The sequence below is a fragment of the Anarhichas minor genome, unplaced genomic scaffold (assembly GCF_050575085.1).
Source record: "Anarhichas minor isolate MPS153535 unplaced genomic scaffold, ASM5057508v1 ptg000024l, whole genome shotgun sequence".
Taxonomy (NCBI): Eukaryota; Metazoa; Chordata; class Actinopteri; order Perciformes; family Anarhichadidae; genus Anarhichas; species Anarhichas minor.
In genome coordinates this window covers 10,025,316-10,041,660 of record NW_027466470.1, presented here as the reverse complement: position 1 = coordinate 10,041,660, position 16,345 = coordinate 10,025,316, and the positions used below count along the sequence as shown (strand labels likewise).

Sequence of the window (16,345 nt, the reverse complement as noted above, 5' to 3'; positions counted from 1 at the left end):
TTACTACAACACAACTCAAGTGTGTATACCTGAAATGACATCACCAGCTGTGTGTGTGCGTGTGCGTGTGTGTGTGTGTGTGAGTGTGTGTGTGTGTGTGTGTGTGTGAGTGTGTGTGGTGTAGCACGAGTAGTGTAATGTAGTAGACTACTTAAACAATCCTCCTCATTGCCTGTCAAGACTATTGCTCTGTTACTATGGAAACCATGTGACCAAAAAAATCAGGTTACCATAGGCAGGTGCATATGAGGTGCAGTATTATCGTCTGTGCCTCACAGTCTATCCCTGATGCAATCTGACTGCAAGTGGAGCGGGGGTGGGGGGTAGACCGACACGAGACCCTTTAACAGTGTAATTACTATCATTTTAAATCATCTGAACCGATACAATTACCATAGACATTACCATTCAGATAATAAAGGTTAAACAGTGTTTCTGTATCAGGAAAGACACATTTGCCGACTCTCATCTCACAGTCTGGCTTAAAGTAAATGTATTCTGTTACATTCAAAATAAATTAGAATGGAATGTAGGAATAAGATGGAGGCCAATCAGTTGAATATCGAAGTCTGTATGTTTTGTGTATGCTGCCCTACAAGAAGGCAAAGGCATTTTGATGCACTGCACCAAATTTGAAACAAAAGACCTTATTGCCCAGACCACATCACTATCCTCCCACCTGCATCCAACCCCCCCCCCCACACACACCTCCCCCACACCCCTTTTTGTATTTTAAGACTGAAGAACAGCATATCAAGATCAGGCCTAAAATCTACTCACTCATACAAACAACATATGAATAAATGCCTGTATATCTATATATATGTATATCTATAAATATGTATATATATAAATATGTATATGTGTGTATATATATATATAAATGTGTACATATGTATATATATACACATATATATATATAAATATATGTATATATATATATGTATATCTATAAATATGTATATGTTAATATATATATTAGTAGAAATATGTATATGTGTGTATATATATGTGTATATATATATAACTATATATAAATATAAATATCTAATATACAGTAAATATGTATATATATATACATACAGTATATACACATATACATATTTATATGTATGTATATATATATATATATATAAATATATCAATATGTATATATACAGTACAGTATACACACACAAAAATATGTATATGTGTGTGTGCGTGTATGTATATATATACACGCACACACACACAGACATATGCACGCACACACAGAATATGGCGTGTGCGCACGCATATGTGTGTGTGTGTGTGTGTCCCTATTTTCTGTCGTTCTCCTCAAGCAGAAGCTGTCAAGAACTTTCGGCCATGTTTTTTCGGGGTGTCTGTTGTTTTCACCCAAACAAGAGGCTGTTCTCAGGTCGACGCTGAGACGTGCCCACCAGTCAACCTATGGCTAGTTTGGAGGAGGGTAAAATGATCTCAGATCAGTGTCTGTTTCAGTGTCATGCCATCCCCTATCGCGCTGCTAGGTGCGCGGCAGCCTCGCGATAGCCTCGCCTACTAGAATCAAAGCTCCGTTCGCGAGCTGGATGCTGACAGGCGCGCGGTGCGGTCGTCATGCAAAGGTTACATTGGATCCGTTTCAGCGAGTCTCTGAAGAAGCTGCTCCTCCACCGGACCCGCACGGAGCACAAAATGCGAGACGTGTAGCAACACAACAACGCTCGGACTCGCGTTTACAGGCCTGTTTGGCAACAGCAGGTGTCAAACGATGGACGAAAGTTTGGGATTTCCGCAAACGGCAGTGTGTACGCTGGCTCTTATCAGCGGTAAAGTGGCTTCATGAGTGTCCAAAGTAACAGTGGAAGTGGTGGTGGAAGTTTGGAGGCGACGCCATCTTGGTCGCAGCTCTCCTCGTCCCCAACGATTTCTCAACAACATATAACGGCGACCGCAAAGAGCAAGGAAGGTATATTAGCTCGCCAAGTGCACAACTGACTCGTATCCTCCTTAAAGTGTGTCCTTAACAGGAGAAGTGGACTATTATGGCCGTGTCGAGTTAACGTTTGTTGAAGTAAAAATGGATGTCAAGTTCACTGATGCCGTGAATTGGAAGCCAAACGTCAGCTGTCAGTTCAGTTGATGGCCAGTCTAAGTAGCAGCGAGCTATCCTGTTTGCACAAAGGAAGCGCTAGCTTGTTCTGTGTGTCAGCTTACATGATTTCTTGTTACTTGTAGCTGTTGATGCGATAGCTGTTTTTGTAGCAGTTCGTAACCCCCCTCCCTATCAGTATCATCTAGTTGGATATTCAACAACATGGCTATGCATGCATCCATTAAAGCATTAACATGCATGCTCCTACTGCTATAAACTTGAGAACAGGCCCTGGATTTTGCATTTTTTTGTCAGTTATGGATGCATCTATTCATCCACATTGTGTTGTTCAGACTGTATTTACTCTATGTTGCGGAGTTGCTGGATGTGATGTGACAAAACGGTGATCACAAGTGGGAGCTGTTAGTTATATTCTTCCAGTATCTGTTACATGACATGATGTGTAACGGAAAGGTTTAGACAGCGATGGTTGTAAATAAGTCGTTAAGAAAGAAAATCCTCGTTATATGGACTGTAACGTTACGGAGGTAATCGTGTGATAATTAATGTTCCACCTGGGACATGTTGATACTAATGTACTGTACAAAGTAATGCTGTAATATGAAGCTCTAGCTAAGCTTATATAGATGAATTAAGCTAAATCACCCCCCCCCCACCTGTCCTTAGGTAACCTCACACAGGCGCGTTGTTATGTGCTCTCTGTCTCACTGCTCAGGGGTTTCATAATGTCCATTATGCCTTTTAGGGCTTGCCCCTGTGCCAGAAGCTACATAAAGATGACAGCCAGGAAATATCCAATGAGGAAACAAACACTTGCAGCAGTAGAGTCAGCAGGGAGCAGAGGACCCCTGTGTGTCTCTCCCTGGAAACTGGTTGTCACAGAACAAGGCCCAGTCAGGCAGCATATATGTTTAGTGTGTGATCATCGTCGTATGAACATTGTGGTTCAGATTTGCAGTGGTGAGGTCTAGCACTCGGACATCTGCAAATCTGGCTATATAGTGTTAGCAAAAGTCCTGTTTCACCAGCATAAGGAACATCGATGCAGATATGTAGGATTTGAATTGGCCCGACTCGATTCCTCATTTCCTCTGAAGCTTTTAGATATATATATCTTCCAGCGTCCTTATCTCAGCTGGTCGGGCTCTATATGCAAGGCTTCTGAGGTATTGGGAGAGTAATTTAGCTCTGTGCAATGAGGCCGTTGTGACGGTCTAACTTATGAGATAATAGAAGGGCTGGTTGAAGATTTCTGTGGTGACAAACTGGGAGACTCGCTCAGCCCGGCCTCGACTCTTCCCCCTCCTGACTTCTCAGTGGTAGAATGACCTTCCTGCTGATGTTAGAAATGCAGTGTCACTCATCCGCAGTATCTTCCATTATAGCATGAACGTGCATCTTTTAAAAGAGCTACCTCTACTGCCCATTTAATCGAATCCATTTATCTGTTTTTACCGTCTAATCTCTCGATTTTCTCTAATCCTCCCCCAGAAACTGTCCTCTGTTTCTTCTCTCAGTGCCTATTTTTTTTCGACTAATTTGGTCACAGAAAAATGTTCAGGGCTCAATTGCTCTTACGCCTTTTTACTTGTCGCCACTGTTTGCTTCTAATGGTGATAATGTAAGCGTCTAACCTTCCGCTGTTGATCCCCTTATGCCAGGCCCCATGGAGGAGCTGCACAGCCTGGACCCCAGGAGACAGGAGTTGCTGGAGGCCAGGTTCACCGGAGCCGTCAGTGGCAACACAGGAGGCAGCACTGGGAGCACCAGTGGAGGTGCTAAGGTAACCATGATACAGGAAAAACTGAAGCCTTGTTTTTGAGATACGTCGCACACACACGCAGTCGACCCAGGACCCCTCATAATTCCCTTTGTTTGGCCAGTGAAGGATTGAAAACTCACAATCTTTGTTCAAAAGACGACACTTATTTGAGACTATTCAAGAAACGGATGCATCGCTTAGATATCAATAACAACAAGAAATCTCCAACCTTCTTTACTACTATCAACACTAGCGACAACCAGTGCTTGCTTGCAGCAGAAAGAATGCTGTAGACGTTAGAAGTTGTAGCAGCCTGGAGGCTCGTGTTAGTCACTGACTATAACTCCACCATGATAGTTCCTAGGTCATCAGAAAGTACTGCCTCAGCAACAGGGACCTTTTAATAGGCAGGAAATTTAAAAAAAACACAGCCCGGTCTCATGGTGGAAAAGCAGGTAAAAGTTCCTGTTTTCTTAAATAAGGACGCAGGCGTCTCGTCAATATTAATGCGGTGGAAAAGAGCCAAGTGACACACCTAATAACTAGAGATCTGGATTCCTATTAGACGTGTCATACTACGGGCCTGCCTCAGTCTTAGTTTGACTTTATTTTGGACAATATTTTCGCAGTGTATGTGTTGACTAATTTGTTTGAATCCTCACTATGTGCAGGGTCTGGCCAATGAGTCTTCTAACCACAGCTATGGCAGTCTGGGCTCATCTAGTGACAAGGAATCGGAGGTAAAACACACACACAGTAATTTTTGCAATGGGCGTGGATGACTATTTATTTTGAATAGACGGAACAAAATAAATGGAAATCATATATTTCTTACTTTATTACACAGATACCAACAGTGAAGTCTGGTTAGACAAAGTTGCATGTTGTCAGTCCATCCTTGCTCTGCCCACTCGTCTTTCTGTCTCTCCCACTACCTCCACCTCTTCTCTTCTCTTCCTAGAACTCTGATTTGAAAAGAGGGAGCTCCCCTGCCTACTCAGTATGTACTCTTTCTTCCTGCTGCTCTTTCCTGCTCAACACCGCCACTCGAACCAGCTTTGTTAGGTAAAACACAAGGGATTTATGCCTTCTTTTTCTCTCTCTCTCTCTCTGTGTTATTTCATATCGATTCACAGACCCCGGAGAAAAAGCACTCGGAGTCGTCCAGGGGGAGGAAAAGGAAAGCCGACACCTATTCAGAGAGCAGTCAAGGTATGACTGACACCTGCGTGCAACAAACCGATATGACGTAGATGTCCATGCCTTACCGATGGCTTACATTAAATCTTTTGTAAATTTTTCTATACAGGGAAGACCTCCACACGTGGGCCCAAGATCAGCGACTACTTTGATGTGAGTATTAAAGCAACTCCCGCCATTCCAAAAAGTTACAATCCGTATTATTTTGTTAAATGGGTTTTTAAGTCTGCCAATTTTCTCTGCAAAGTTCCAGGGTGGGAATGGTTCCAGTCCAGTCAGAGGTCTCCCATCAGCTCGCCGCTCTCCACAGAACTCACACTCTGCCCCGGGCTCAATCGTGAGTTTTCCACAAACGATACAATGCCTCACACATTATTGATGGAGTAAGTTGCACATGAGGTGGATGTGATTCTCTGTGTTTCATTACAAGGTTTGAAAATCCCCCTTTGTCTAATAGATCCGGCAGAATAGCTCCTCCCCTACGAGTCTGTGTTTTGGTGAACACAATCCTAAAGCCTCCTCCAGCAAGTGTGTCCAGGTAATGCGATGCATGCATTAAACTCACACATGACACACTTTGCTGTATAATTATTAATACACCTCTGTCTGAATCCTTTAGACGGAGCTAACGGGGCTAAAACTTGCCGCTCTGGAGAGCAACAAGAGTCTGGACCTGGAAAAAAAAGAGGGACGAATAGATGACCTGCTCAGAGTAAGTTCAGCATCCGTACACCGCATTTTGATGGAGAGTGCATGAAAGGACAACTGTCTAATGTTTATAACTACACAACCAAACATAATGCAGTCCCTGCTATCTTTCCCTTAACAGGCTAACTGTGACCTGCGGAGGCAGATAGATGAACAGCAGAAACTCCTGGAGAAATACAAGGAGAGGCTCAATAAGTGCATCACCATGAGCAAGAAGCTGCTTATAGAGAAGGTATCTGTCTTTGCATGCGTGCACCCTTTTGTGTATTCATCATACACATGATTGGAAAAAAAGAAAACATCTGTATTAAGACATTTCTGTTCCCTTGTGGGCAGAAAGAAAACCAACCTGACAGACACATCCCACTGTTTATAAGCCTGACAGACGCTATCGTCTTATCGTGTTCTTACAGTTAATGTGTTAGCAATATATAGAAGTTTTGAAACGTATTGCTTGCAAAATAACTGCCTTCTTGCACCTGCTACTGACGGAGAGCAACAGCTTCTCCAATAATACGTTCAATATTCTCTGGTGTTTTAGCTCTGCTTTGGTCCAACTCTTCAGGGGAAAGTTCTGTCTGTGGGTTGGTAGATCTTTGAATCTCTTCAACAATTACCTGTTTTCCTCATGGGCTCCACCATTTTTGGGTTTGGAGTTGCAATTAGCTGCACAGTAGCGGTGGGGATTTATCGTACAAGCTACCTTTTCACAATATGATAGACGTATGACATATCACAGAGGAATTTAATGCGGACCTACCGATGCGTTGGATCCGTCACATTGGTCAGCCGTCACTCTGGTCAACCGTCACTCTGTTAGTAGAGACTTCAGTCTGCAGTGTAGTTCATACACAAACCAATTAATTCAACATATGCTTGAAGGTATTTTTAAACAGTTGTGCGTTGGTGTAGACACATTTAGTCTGGGTGGAGAGAAGTTCCAGGTGAGGGCTTTTTGTCACTCGTCACATTTGGTTTGTCTAATGTAATGTGTGCCTGTTTGTGTGAACAGAGCACCCAGGAGAAGCAGTCGTGTCGCGAGAAGAGCATGCAGGACCGTCTCCGTCTCGGTCACTTCACCACCGTCAGACACGGAGCGTCCTACACAGAGCAGTGGACGGACGGATACGCATTCCAGAACCTGATCAAGTGAGTGATGGCACACGCGTGCATATTTTTACCTAATTACAGGAAGTTTAACACTCATCCTTTGCACGAGTGTTGCAGCTCTAAATCATGTTAAAAGGTCAGAAACACAGTGGCTATAAGAGTAATTTCTGTGCATGCTTCTCTTCACGGCCAGGGGCAAAGCATATGAAAAGGCTGTTTATTGTCTGCTACAGTGTTTCCCACATGACCCCGTTCCTTATACCACACTGTATAGGCAACAGGAGGGCATCAACCAGCAGAGGGAGGACATAGAGCGACAGAGGAAGCTGCTGGCCAAGAGGAAGCCTCCAAACCCTGCTTCTCCCTCCCTCTCGATCGCCTCCTCTTCTGAAGCCAAGCAGCGGAAAACTAAGGTGGTCAACGGCAACGACTCGGACCCGTTTCTCAAGCCCTCCTTGCCCCAGCTGTGAGTACACTGAAATCACTACGTACTGTCAGTGGAAGAACTGGAAGATGTTGAACCATAAAGAATGAGGGATGATTGTGCCCTGTTTGTGGTGTTTTGTCTGTAGAACTGTCAGTGGCCGTACATCATAGGCCTCTTTTAGATCTTCTCAATTTTAGTCTTCACAATTGGAGGCTTAAAAATATCATTGCAAGATGACTTTTTTGAGATTTGTCTGTCCGGAGATTTTGACTTGTACATATTTTATCAGACTGACGCTCGCTGAGTACCACGAGCAGGAAGAAATCTTCAAGCTTCGCCTCGGACATCTAAAGAAGGTTGGTAGAAGAAGAAAAATAAATCAATTGACTCAACATATTGTGCCCATTAGACATGTTTGTCTATTTAAATGGCCATAAATGTACATTGAAACATTGAGAATGTAATTAAAACAATGCATAGATGGTTATTCATTCATTTAAAATGGCAGCTGGAGTATTACATTGTTTGATTATATTCATGCGTTTTAAGTCCATGGAAGAATTTCACACGGTGTAATTATTCAGGAGGAAGCAGAGATCCAGGCAGAGCTGGAGCGGTTGGAGCGGGTGAGGAACCTCCATATCAGAGAGCTGAAGAGGATAAACAACGAGGACAGCTCAGCGTAAGTCTACATACACTACCACTAAGACTTGCAACATTTAGGTTATTCTGTCAATACAAACCTTTAACTAATGGAGAATGCCTTTTCTAGTTAAAAGACAAAATATTAGAATATGGAAGTGCAGTAATATCTCATTTGAAAAGCGCTTGTTTAAAACACAAGAGTCGGGTACAAGCAGTGAACATGAAGTGTTGTTCCTCCTCACACAGGTTTAAAGACCATCCTACCTTGAATGAGAGGTACCTGCTGCTGCACTTGCTGGGCAGGGGTGGCTTCAGTGAAGTCTATAAGGTAATGTCTGTGTGGTTGGACTAGATTTTCTTTTCTATTCCGTCTCACTGTAAAGAATGTTTTAACAGACAAGTGTGTGTTTTCTTGTCACGCAGGCTTTTGACCTGTTTGAGCAGCGCTACGCAGCTGTTAAAATCCACCAGCTCAACAAGAACTGGAGAGAGGAGAAAAAGGAGAACTACCACAAGTAGGTCTCATACACACACACACACACACACACACACACACACACACACAACTTAAGATACACAAAGACAAGATGTTTCTCCAGCAACTCGCACACTACTTTGACATTTCTTTCCTTCCAGGCATGCATGCAGGGAGTACCGGATACACAAACAGCTGGACCATCCCAGAATAGTCAAACTGTATGACTACTTCTCCCTGGATACTGACACGTGAGTCACCTCCGACCTCTGCCAGCTGCAGCGCTGCTTCTTTGACATATTCTGAGGTTCTTTACCACCCAGCACTGGGTTAATAAGCATTTCTACAGTGGCTTTAAAACAACATGGTGCACATTAGGAAGATTCAAACCTTCCAAAGGGCCCTACCCAGTAAATATTCAAATAATGCACGAGTTGTTTGTATTGTGCCTCTAGGCTCTACGTCAGTGCTACACGTAAGAGCAAACATCACAGGGGTGTTATCGGATCGGGAAGGAGTAAATAGCAAAAGCACTTTATCCTCATCCACATGCCCGGACAATGGAAGTATTTTTTAAGGTTTAATTGTTAACTAAGCATGTGAACTTTAGTCAGCTGCTCTCAAAAGAGAGTTAAATGTTACGATACTTTATATCTGCTCAAATACACGGATGAAAACATCTATATGTTGAGCGTGTGCCCAGCTCATATTGTACCATGTTAGCAAAGCTTTCCAGCTCACATTCCCGACTGGAAACTTCATTCAGTAGCAGAGAGTCCTGACTCTGACCCCTGACCTCCATGCGGAGGAGGGGAAAGTTGCCTTCAGTCTTTCCAGCTCTTGAAAGAAACTCTCCGTCCTCTGCCCTCGCAGGTTCTGTACGGTTCTAGAGTTCTGTGAAGGAAACGACCTGGACTTCTACCTGAAGCAAAACAAGCTGATGTCGGAGAAGGAGGCCCGCTCCATTGTCATGCAGATCGTCAGCGCCCTGCGCTACCTCAACGAAATCAAACCCCCCATCATCCACTACGACCTCAAACCCGGTGGGTCATGTGTTCACAACTGTTCTGGATGAATCATACGTGTAGCTAGATGTGTTTGATCTGAATCCTTCCCTGTTTGTGCCAATCATTCTGTCTCACACGCTGTTCTGAGTCTCGTGGTCTTGTGTGGTGCGCAGGTAACATCTTATTGGTGGATGGTACTGCATGTGGAGAAATCAAAATCACAGACTTTGGCCTGTCTAAGATTATGGATGATGATAACTACGGTGTGGACGGGATGGACCTCACATCACAGGGGGCAGGCACCTACTGGTAAGACACACACACACACACACACACACACACCAATGCCCTGCATAGACTGACATAGTAACGTGTGTTAACGCCTCTTTTATGGTCAATCTGAAAGGTTCAACACACATTATCCATCTTGTATTTTGACCATTTTCTTGTAGCATATTACCTAAATTCCTAATACTTTTGTGTTATGAAATAATCACGGGAAAGTCAAGGAGTCTGATTCCTCTTTAACATTGTATGAAATTGATTGCATTCTGTGTGTTTCAGGTACCTCCCTCCAGAGTGTTTTGTGGTGGGGAAGGAGCCGCCTAAGATCTCCAACAAGGTGGACGTCTGGTCTGTGGGAGTGATCTTCTTCCAGTGCCTCTACGGACGCAAGGTACACTAAACATCTCCTGCTACACTGGAGAACGCAGACAAACTCAGAAGACCATATACACCTATATGTATTTTTTTCTTAGTGAATATATTTTTCCGGTTCCAGTGACAATAGTCGAGGCAATGGAAAAGACATCGGCTCGGTGGTGATTTTATGTTTTGTTTTCCCAGCCGTTTGGTCACAACCAGTCACAGCAGGATATTCTCCAGGAAAACACCATCCTCAAAGCCACAGAGGTCCAGTTCCCTGCTAAACCACAGGCTAGCACAGAGGCCAAGGTAGCGCGCGCACACACACACACAAGCTCAATACCATGTTACAGAAATGTCACTGACCAAAGATAATGATATTTAGCAGCAGTCCCGTGGTGTCGGAATAATCAGAAGAATTAGTTCTTGATCATATTTCATGGTTCATCTGATACGTGATTATGATGCCTCCTGGCTGGCTACTACGTATCCTTGTGAAATTTCTTATTTAGTGAAGCACATAGCACAGGCCTTCGTCACATGGTTATATGATATTAAGCTGTCCTATTTTTTTTTTTTTTCCCACTTCGGGTGGCATCCCTTTATATACCCAAAACATCAAGGTATATCAACAAATTCAAAACGGCCATAAAGCAGCCCTTCTGAGTGCTACTGTAATGTATAGAGCGGGATATTAAAGGGACGGTACCCTCGGTCTGAACAACAAAGCAAAGTGAATTGTCTCAGGGTATTTATCACCGTTCTGCCCAACCCTTGTAGGCATTATCTTAACTACGTTGAGACATTAGTGTGTTGTAATTTAAGTATTAATGTCAACCACAACTTTTGAAATGTTTGGCTATTTAATGACGTGTAAACATGCTGGAACATCTCCATCATCTATAATGTGTAGCTGTGTGTTTACCTCCAAGTAGACAAAAGGTAGAATTGGTCAAAGTAAATACATTGTGTCTACAGAAGCTCACAGCCTGCAGCTCTTTTTATGAGATGTTCTGATCTGCAGGCATTTATCCGGCGCTGTCTGGCTTACCGCAAGGAGGACCGGTTTGATGTTCACCAACTGTGCTCGGACTCCTACCTCCTCCCTCACATGAGACGTTCAAACTCCTCCGGCACCCTGCAGCCCTCCGCCTCATCCCTCCCCACCTACTGACTGGCTCTCTCGCATGACTGACAGGACCCTCCGGCCAATCTCAAGGCAGGATTGTTGGAATCTGAAGATAATGGATTTTTTTACCTGAGCTGTTTCCAAATGGATGAATAAGCAACAGAGCAGAATTAAACGGAGAACGTGAGATGGAAAAGAGTGAAGAAGTGCAAGAGGGATACTCCCTTTGCACACGTTGTGGCCGAGAACTCGACTGTGTGAGATGGGGGGGAAAGAACATAACTGGAAGATAGAAGGGAGGGAGAGAGAGAGAGAGAGAGCAAGAGCAGGGCAAGAATTGAAAGAGAGGCTCAGCATTGTCTGGAGCCAGAAAAGAAAGTGATGAATCTAGTGGATTTCTGTTTGGACTTTATTGAATAAACCCTTAGGAGACATTTCAACAGCTATAGGAGCTCTGAGATGCCGTTACCAAGCCCACCTCTCTTAGCTCTACAGCATAGTACATCTCACAAGATGGCTTAGAATTTCTTTAACATCAAGCTGCTGTTGTAGATGTTCTCTTATTGCTGATTTGAGGGTGGCATTGACCAGCAGGAAACTGAATAAAAAGGGTGAACAGGTGTGCGTTGCAGAGAAAGTGTGAGTGTCTGAGCATCAGACATGGCTACCTGCTCCAAGTAAACTCTGCAATCCATTGTTATAAGGCACAAAATGATGGTTACATCTCATCGAGTTTACCCTTATAATCTTAAAAGTGATGTTGTAACCTTGATGGGACTCCACTTAAAAAAAAAAAAAAAAAAAAAGAAGAAGAAAGTTCCAGATAAAATGTCTGGCGTTGATTTGCACTTCCGGTCCAGGTCGTGGTGATCTGGTCTCGCACATTTGGCATGAAGTACTACAGCTCGGGCTGGTTCTGAACCAGCACGAGCTCGCCAAGTCCTCTGTTCACATTTGTTCTTTCGTTGCAAAGCAATTCAGATCAACTGCTGGGTTTACGGGAAGTAGGTCTGTGAATCTGTCTTAATCATTTTTTGTTGTTCAGGTAAGAGTCTTAAGTATTACAGTACCACGTTTTCCTCGACGTCCTCATCAACCTGACTGAACTGAGTGACTGGATCAGCTGTTACTGTACTGCAAAGACTCGGGACTCAGAATCTAATGTACATTTCACGTGCAGGAGACATTACTCACTACCAAATCCATCATAACGAGGCTTATCCTTGCTTCCCAGTGTCTCACTTTGCTCTGTTCATTTGTGTTTCCTCCTGAAAGCTGTTCTCAGTTTGCTGCTATAAATTTTGCTTTTAGTTTGTGATGTGTGAATGGTTTTTGCCTTGAATATGTGCATACTTGAACTGTTAAGAGGAACAGTCTCCATAGCGCCTCTTCTGAAACACCCCACTGTGCTATTCGGGGTGGGCAACACGTTCTCGTGCCACCGACGTCAATGTCCACATGGGTTTCTGTTTATTTTCAAGTCCAACACACATGGAGCAAAGTCCCAGAACGCTGTGTAGTGAGGAGTGAATCGCACCTGTTCATGCCAGTAGAGGTGGGCACGCTCCCCAGTTGGCTGTGTTGCAGCATGATTTACTGCAGCTAGAGCGCAAGTGGACATACCCAAATGTTGTCGTCCTGTAAATAAAACACCTGTACGTTGTTGTGACATTATAAACCCTCTGACATACAGGCAACCTGGACTCTGTGCAAAGCACGTCTGTCAGATGAAAGACGAGCGGGAGCAGTTAACGGCAACTTGTGGGTGTTTCATCTTCTCGCTTCGCTCTCGTTTTAATTTTTTTTTTTTTTTTTAATGTGCGAGTCATTAGATGAACAAATTAACCCAAACAGGGATGTAGTTTCAGAAACATGACAGGCAGATTAAACTACAGGAAGTACCGGCTTACGGTTTGCTTCCCCCAAATGAATGCAAGTGATGAAGAGCAATGAAAAAGGTAAAGTCTTTGTTATTTTTTGGCACTTGGGTGCAGTGAGGCCTAAAACAAACTTCTCCCCTTAGGTCAAACATTTTTTTTTCTCCCTTCTATTTGACAAAACAACTCTAGAAAATAGGTGCTAGCATCAAGTGCACGTGATTAATGACAACCTTGTGTAGACAGATGTAAGTACAGACATTTGTAAGCTACTTGCAGCGGTGTGAGACGCTAGGCCACGGTATTCAGATGCAATAAAGCTTCCCTTAGGTCTTAATTCATGTGGTGTGACCCATCTATCCTGTGGAGGGTTATGCAATGTTACCAGAATGAGCACATTAAGCTATGTGTGGGGGGGGGGGGACATGTCCTCCACCCTTTTCCAGAAGACTATTGGACCCCTCCAGCTTTTGCAGTTAATATCAAACTAATATAAAAAGGTGAGTGAGGTCTTCAAACAATCTATATCAAGTCAGCTAACGTAACGAATATTCATAGGTAGATCATGTTGGAATATCTTTTATCACTTTGTAAACGTCTTAATGCCTAACTATAAATATCACTAAATTCCATAAAAGTGCATTGTTGTATGTTTTTACTTTAACTGTCAGTTGTTTTGCAAGTTAAGACAGGTGCTTTTATTTGTCACACACGCATACATAATGTGGCTTTAATGGATGACGTCTGTGAAGAGGGAACGTCATACAGACCACCTGAGGCGCCTTCTCTGTGCTGAAGCTCTGAGGTAGGATGCTTGTGCTCATCAGTAAAGCAAATGGCTAAGATATTCAGTCAACATTTATGCCTTTTCTATCGATAGATGGTTAAAAATATTAATTATATAATTTTGTGAAATACTACACTGACTTTTTGTCACAAGACATATTTTGACTTTTTTGTCTTACTATTCTTTTATATGACCATTTTTTAATGTATTTTTTCACGGTGTTATATTTTTCCTTTTTGGCACACTAAACTGACATTTTATGGCATACCATACTATTACATTTGACATACAACAACATACTATGCTATGACTTCTTAATTACTTTTTTTTCATGCATTCTATACTATGACATTTGAAATATTTTCTTTAATTTTTCATTTTTTGGCATTATATAGCATATTTTGCTTTTTATTCCACGCTACAGTGGCGGGCCGTGCATGTTATACCTGGGCCTTCTGTGCTGTCCTACTGAGCTACGGTTATTTGTTGGTCTAATAATACACGTATTCGTATTAAACCGTTTGGTACGAGGCTTACGAACCGAACAATACGTTTGAATAATACTAGTGTATTTGGAAAATGCAGAAGCTTAAATTGTGGGAAATATGTTTTCGGTGGACTGCGCTCACGTAACAGACAACGGGATGTGTGACCTTTTGAACCCGGAACAATAACAAAAAACTGAAATAACCACGCGATGGCGGGATGCTTCGTCATTAACGGACAAGTCAGAATCAATGTAATTAACACAATGACAAGAACCGCATAAAACTGTGACCGTGACCCCCATGTCATGGGGGCATTGATGGAGCACTGTCTGGGGGGCGGAACACCGGGCTGAATCTCTCCTTACAACAAGCTGTGCTGGAAGCAGAGCAACAGAGGAAGACAGGAGCTGTGCAATGAGAAAATAAGATAAAGGGAAAAAAATTATTAAATTATAAAACAGCTGTAACTTTGTGATTCTGTTTATGCCAGCAGAGAAGGCTTAGCTGGCCCTGACGGCCCACCACTGCCATACTATGACTTTTTCGTGACATACTATACAATTACTTCTTATTCACCTTTTTTTTCATGATATACTCTCTACAATGACATTTTTCTGACATTTTCATGGCATACTATGCTATGACATTTTTAATGAAATACTATTTTTCTACACTATATGACTTTTCCCATGACTTTTTCATGACATGTTAAACTATGACTTTTGTATGCCTTTTTTCACGACCTACTATACTATGATATTTTTATGGCATAATACATTATTATTTTCGAGATACCAAATTCTTCTGAAACAGGACCATTGTTAATGGTATGGTGATGTCGCCACCTACTGGTGAAAGTAATGATTGCAGACTAAACAACCTGCATCACCTCGTCGGATTTAAGATTGTCAATTTGAGGTTTGATGGTGACTCTGATACAATGTTCTACTTGTCTTTACCTCGAGACAAATGTCAACTGTATCTGAACAATATCTGTCATCTAAGAGGTCGACATTTTAACAGAACCAAAAAAGAAAGAGGAAGAAAAACAATATTTCTTAAGATTTTCATATAATCATTAATTAAAGCTGTGCAGATAGAATCATGCCCCTATCCAATTAAAACAAACAAGTTCATTGATAAAACAAGCGTTTATGTGAAACTAGAGCAGGAAACCACCTGAATTGTAACCTCTGACAGTGTGGGAGATGCATGACCTAGACCTACATTTTGGTCAGCCTATCTGTGAACGCCCACGCTATAAACTCCTCCTTTGCACGCTAAAGCCACAACAAAGCAGAATGTGATTGTATTTCTCTTGTATTGTCTCAGGTTTTTCATTAAGAGTATCGGCCCGCTTTGGCAACACCTCTCATAGTCACACTTCTGCCCCAGAACAACAACGGGTCACCATGAAGTTAAAACAACTGGTGTCTGCGGTGTAAATGTGCTGTCAATGTGCAGGGGCAGTGGGTAGCAGTACTTCCTGTTGATGTTTTTAACGTGTTGATAACCAGAATAGAACTGCCAGGTGCCATTTTTTCTCTGTTTTAGAACCACTGAAGCTATCAGTTGGCTTCTTAATGTCTGTTATGTGTAATTTATTAATGTTGGGAATAGAGGTGGATGAATAGCGCCTCTCTAAGGGTGATGGTGCTGCAGTAAGCTGGTCTGGGTGCCCTTTTTTTGTTCTTGGTGGCAACTAGCACAGGAACTGGCGCAGGAGGATTGTTTTGGCCCGCTGCCACAGATCCACAGGTGTTCGATTGCCTGCCACGTCTCAGAGGAGATTGATGATCCAATCTTACTCTGCAGTATTGTTCGTTTTCCCAGGAGAGGGTAATGTAACAGCATCCATCTGTCGTAGTTATGCTCTCTTCTTCTGTTTTAAAAGACGAGGAGAGTCGTGTCCAGATGGTTATTTGCACTGGCCAGAGGCACCATTGTCTGTTTCTTACCCTGAGGTTTGACAAGCGTCTCAATGAAG

The 16,345-nt window shown here is 42.8% G+C and overlaps 1 protein-coding gene across 4 annotated transcripts; it reads left to right on the top strand.

Annotated features, from left to right (window-relative positions):
- Positions 1-1,607: 1,607 nt before the first annotated feature.
- LOC142955919 (serine/threonine-protein kinase tousled-like 1-B) lies at positions 1,608-12,521 on the top strand. 4 transcript variants are annotated; one of them, XM_076097180.1, is made up of 22 exons: positions 1,608-1,811; positions 3,760-3,881; positions 4,532-4,600; positions 4,822-4,860; positions 4,997-5,072; positions 5,170-5,213; positions 5,308-5,397; positions 5,518-5,598; positions 5,680-5,772; positions 5,890-6,000; positions 6,781-6,917; positions 7,153-7,344; positions 7,595-7,661; positions 7,890-7,987; positions 8,197-8,278; positions 8,374-8,465; positions 8,587-8,676; positions 9,299-9,468; positions 9,606-9,741; positions 9,997-10,108; positions 10,279-10,386; positions 11,102-12,521. In XM_076097180.1, the coding sequence occupies exons 1-22, from the start codon at positions 1,754-1,756 to the stop codon at positions 11,249-11,251; spliced, it is 2,217 nt and encodes a 738-aa protein (XP_075953295.1). In that variant the 5' UTR covers positions 1,608-1,753; the 3' UTR covers positions 11,252-12,521. The 4 variants fall into 4 exon arrangements, with proteins under 4 accessions (XP_075953295.1, XP_075953292.1, XP_075953291.1 ...); XM_076097177.1 differs by having other exon boundaries at positions 1,669-1,951; positions 5,314-5,397; XM_076097176.1 differs by having other exon boundaries at positions 1,669-1,951.
- Positions 12,522-16,345: the final 3,824 nt, after the last annotated feature.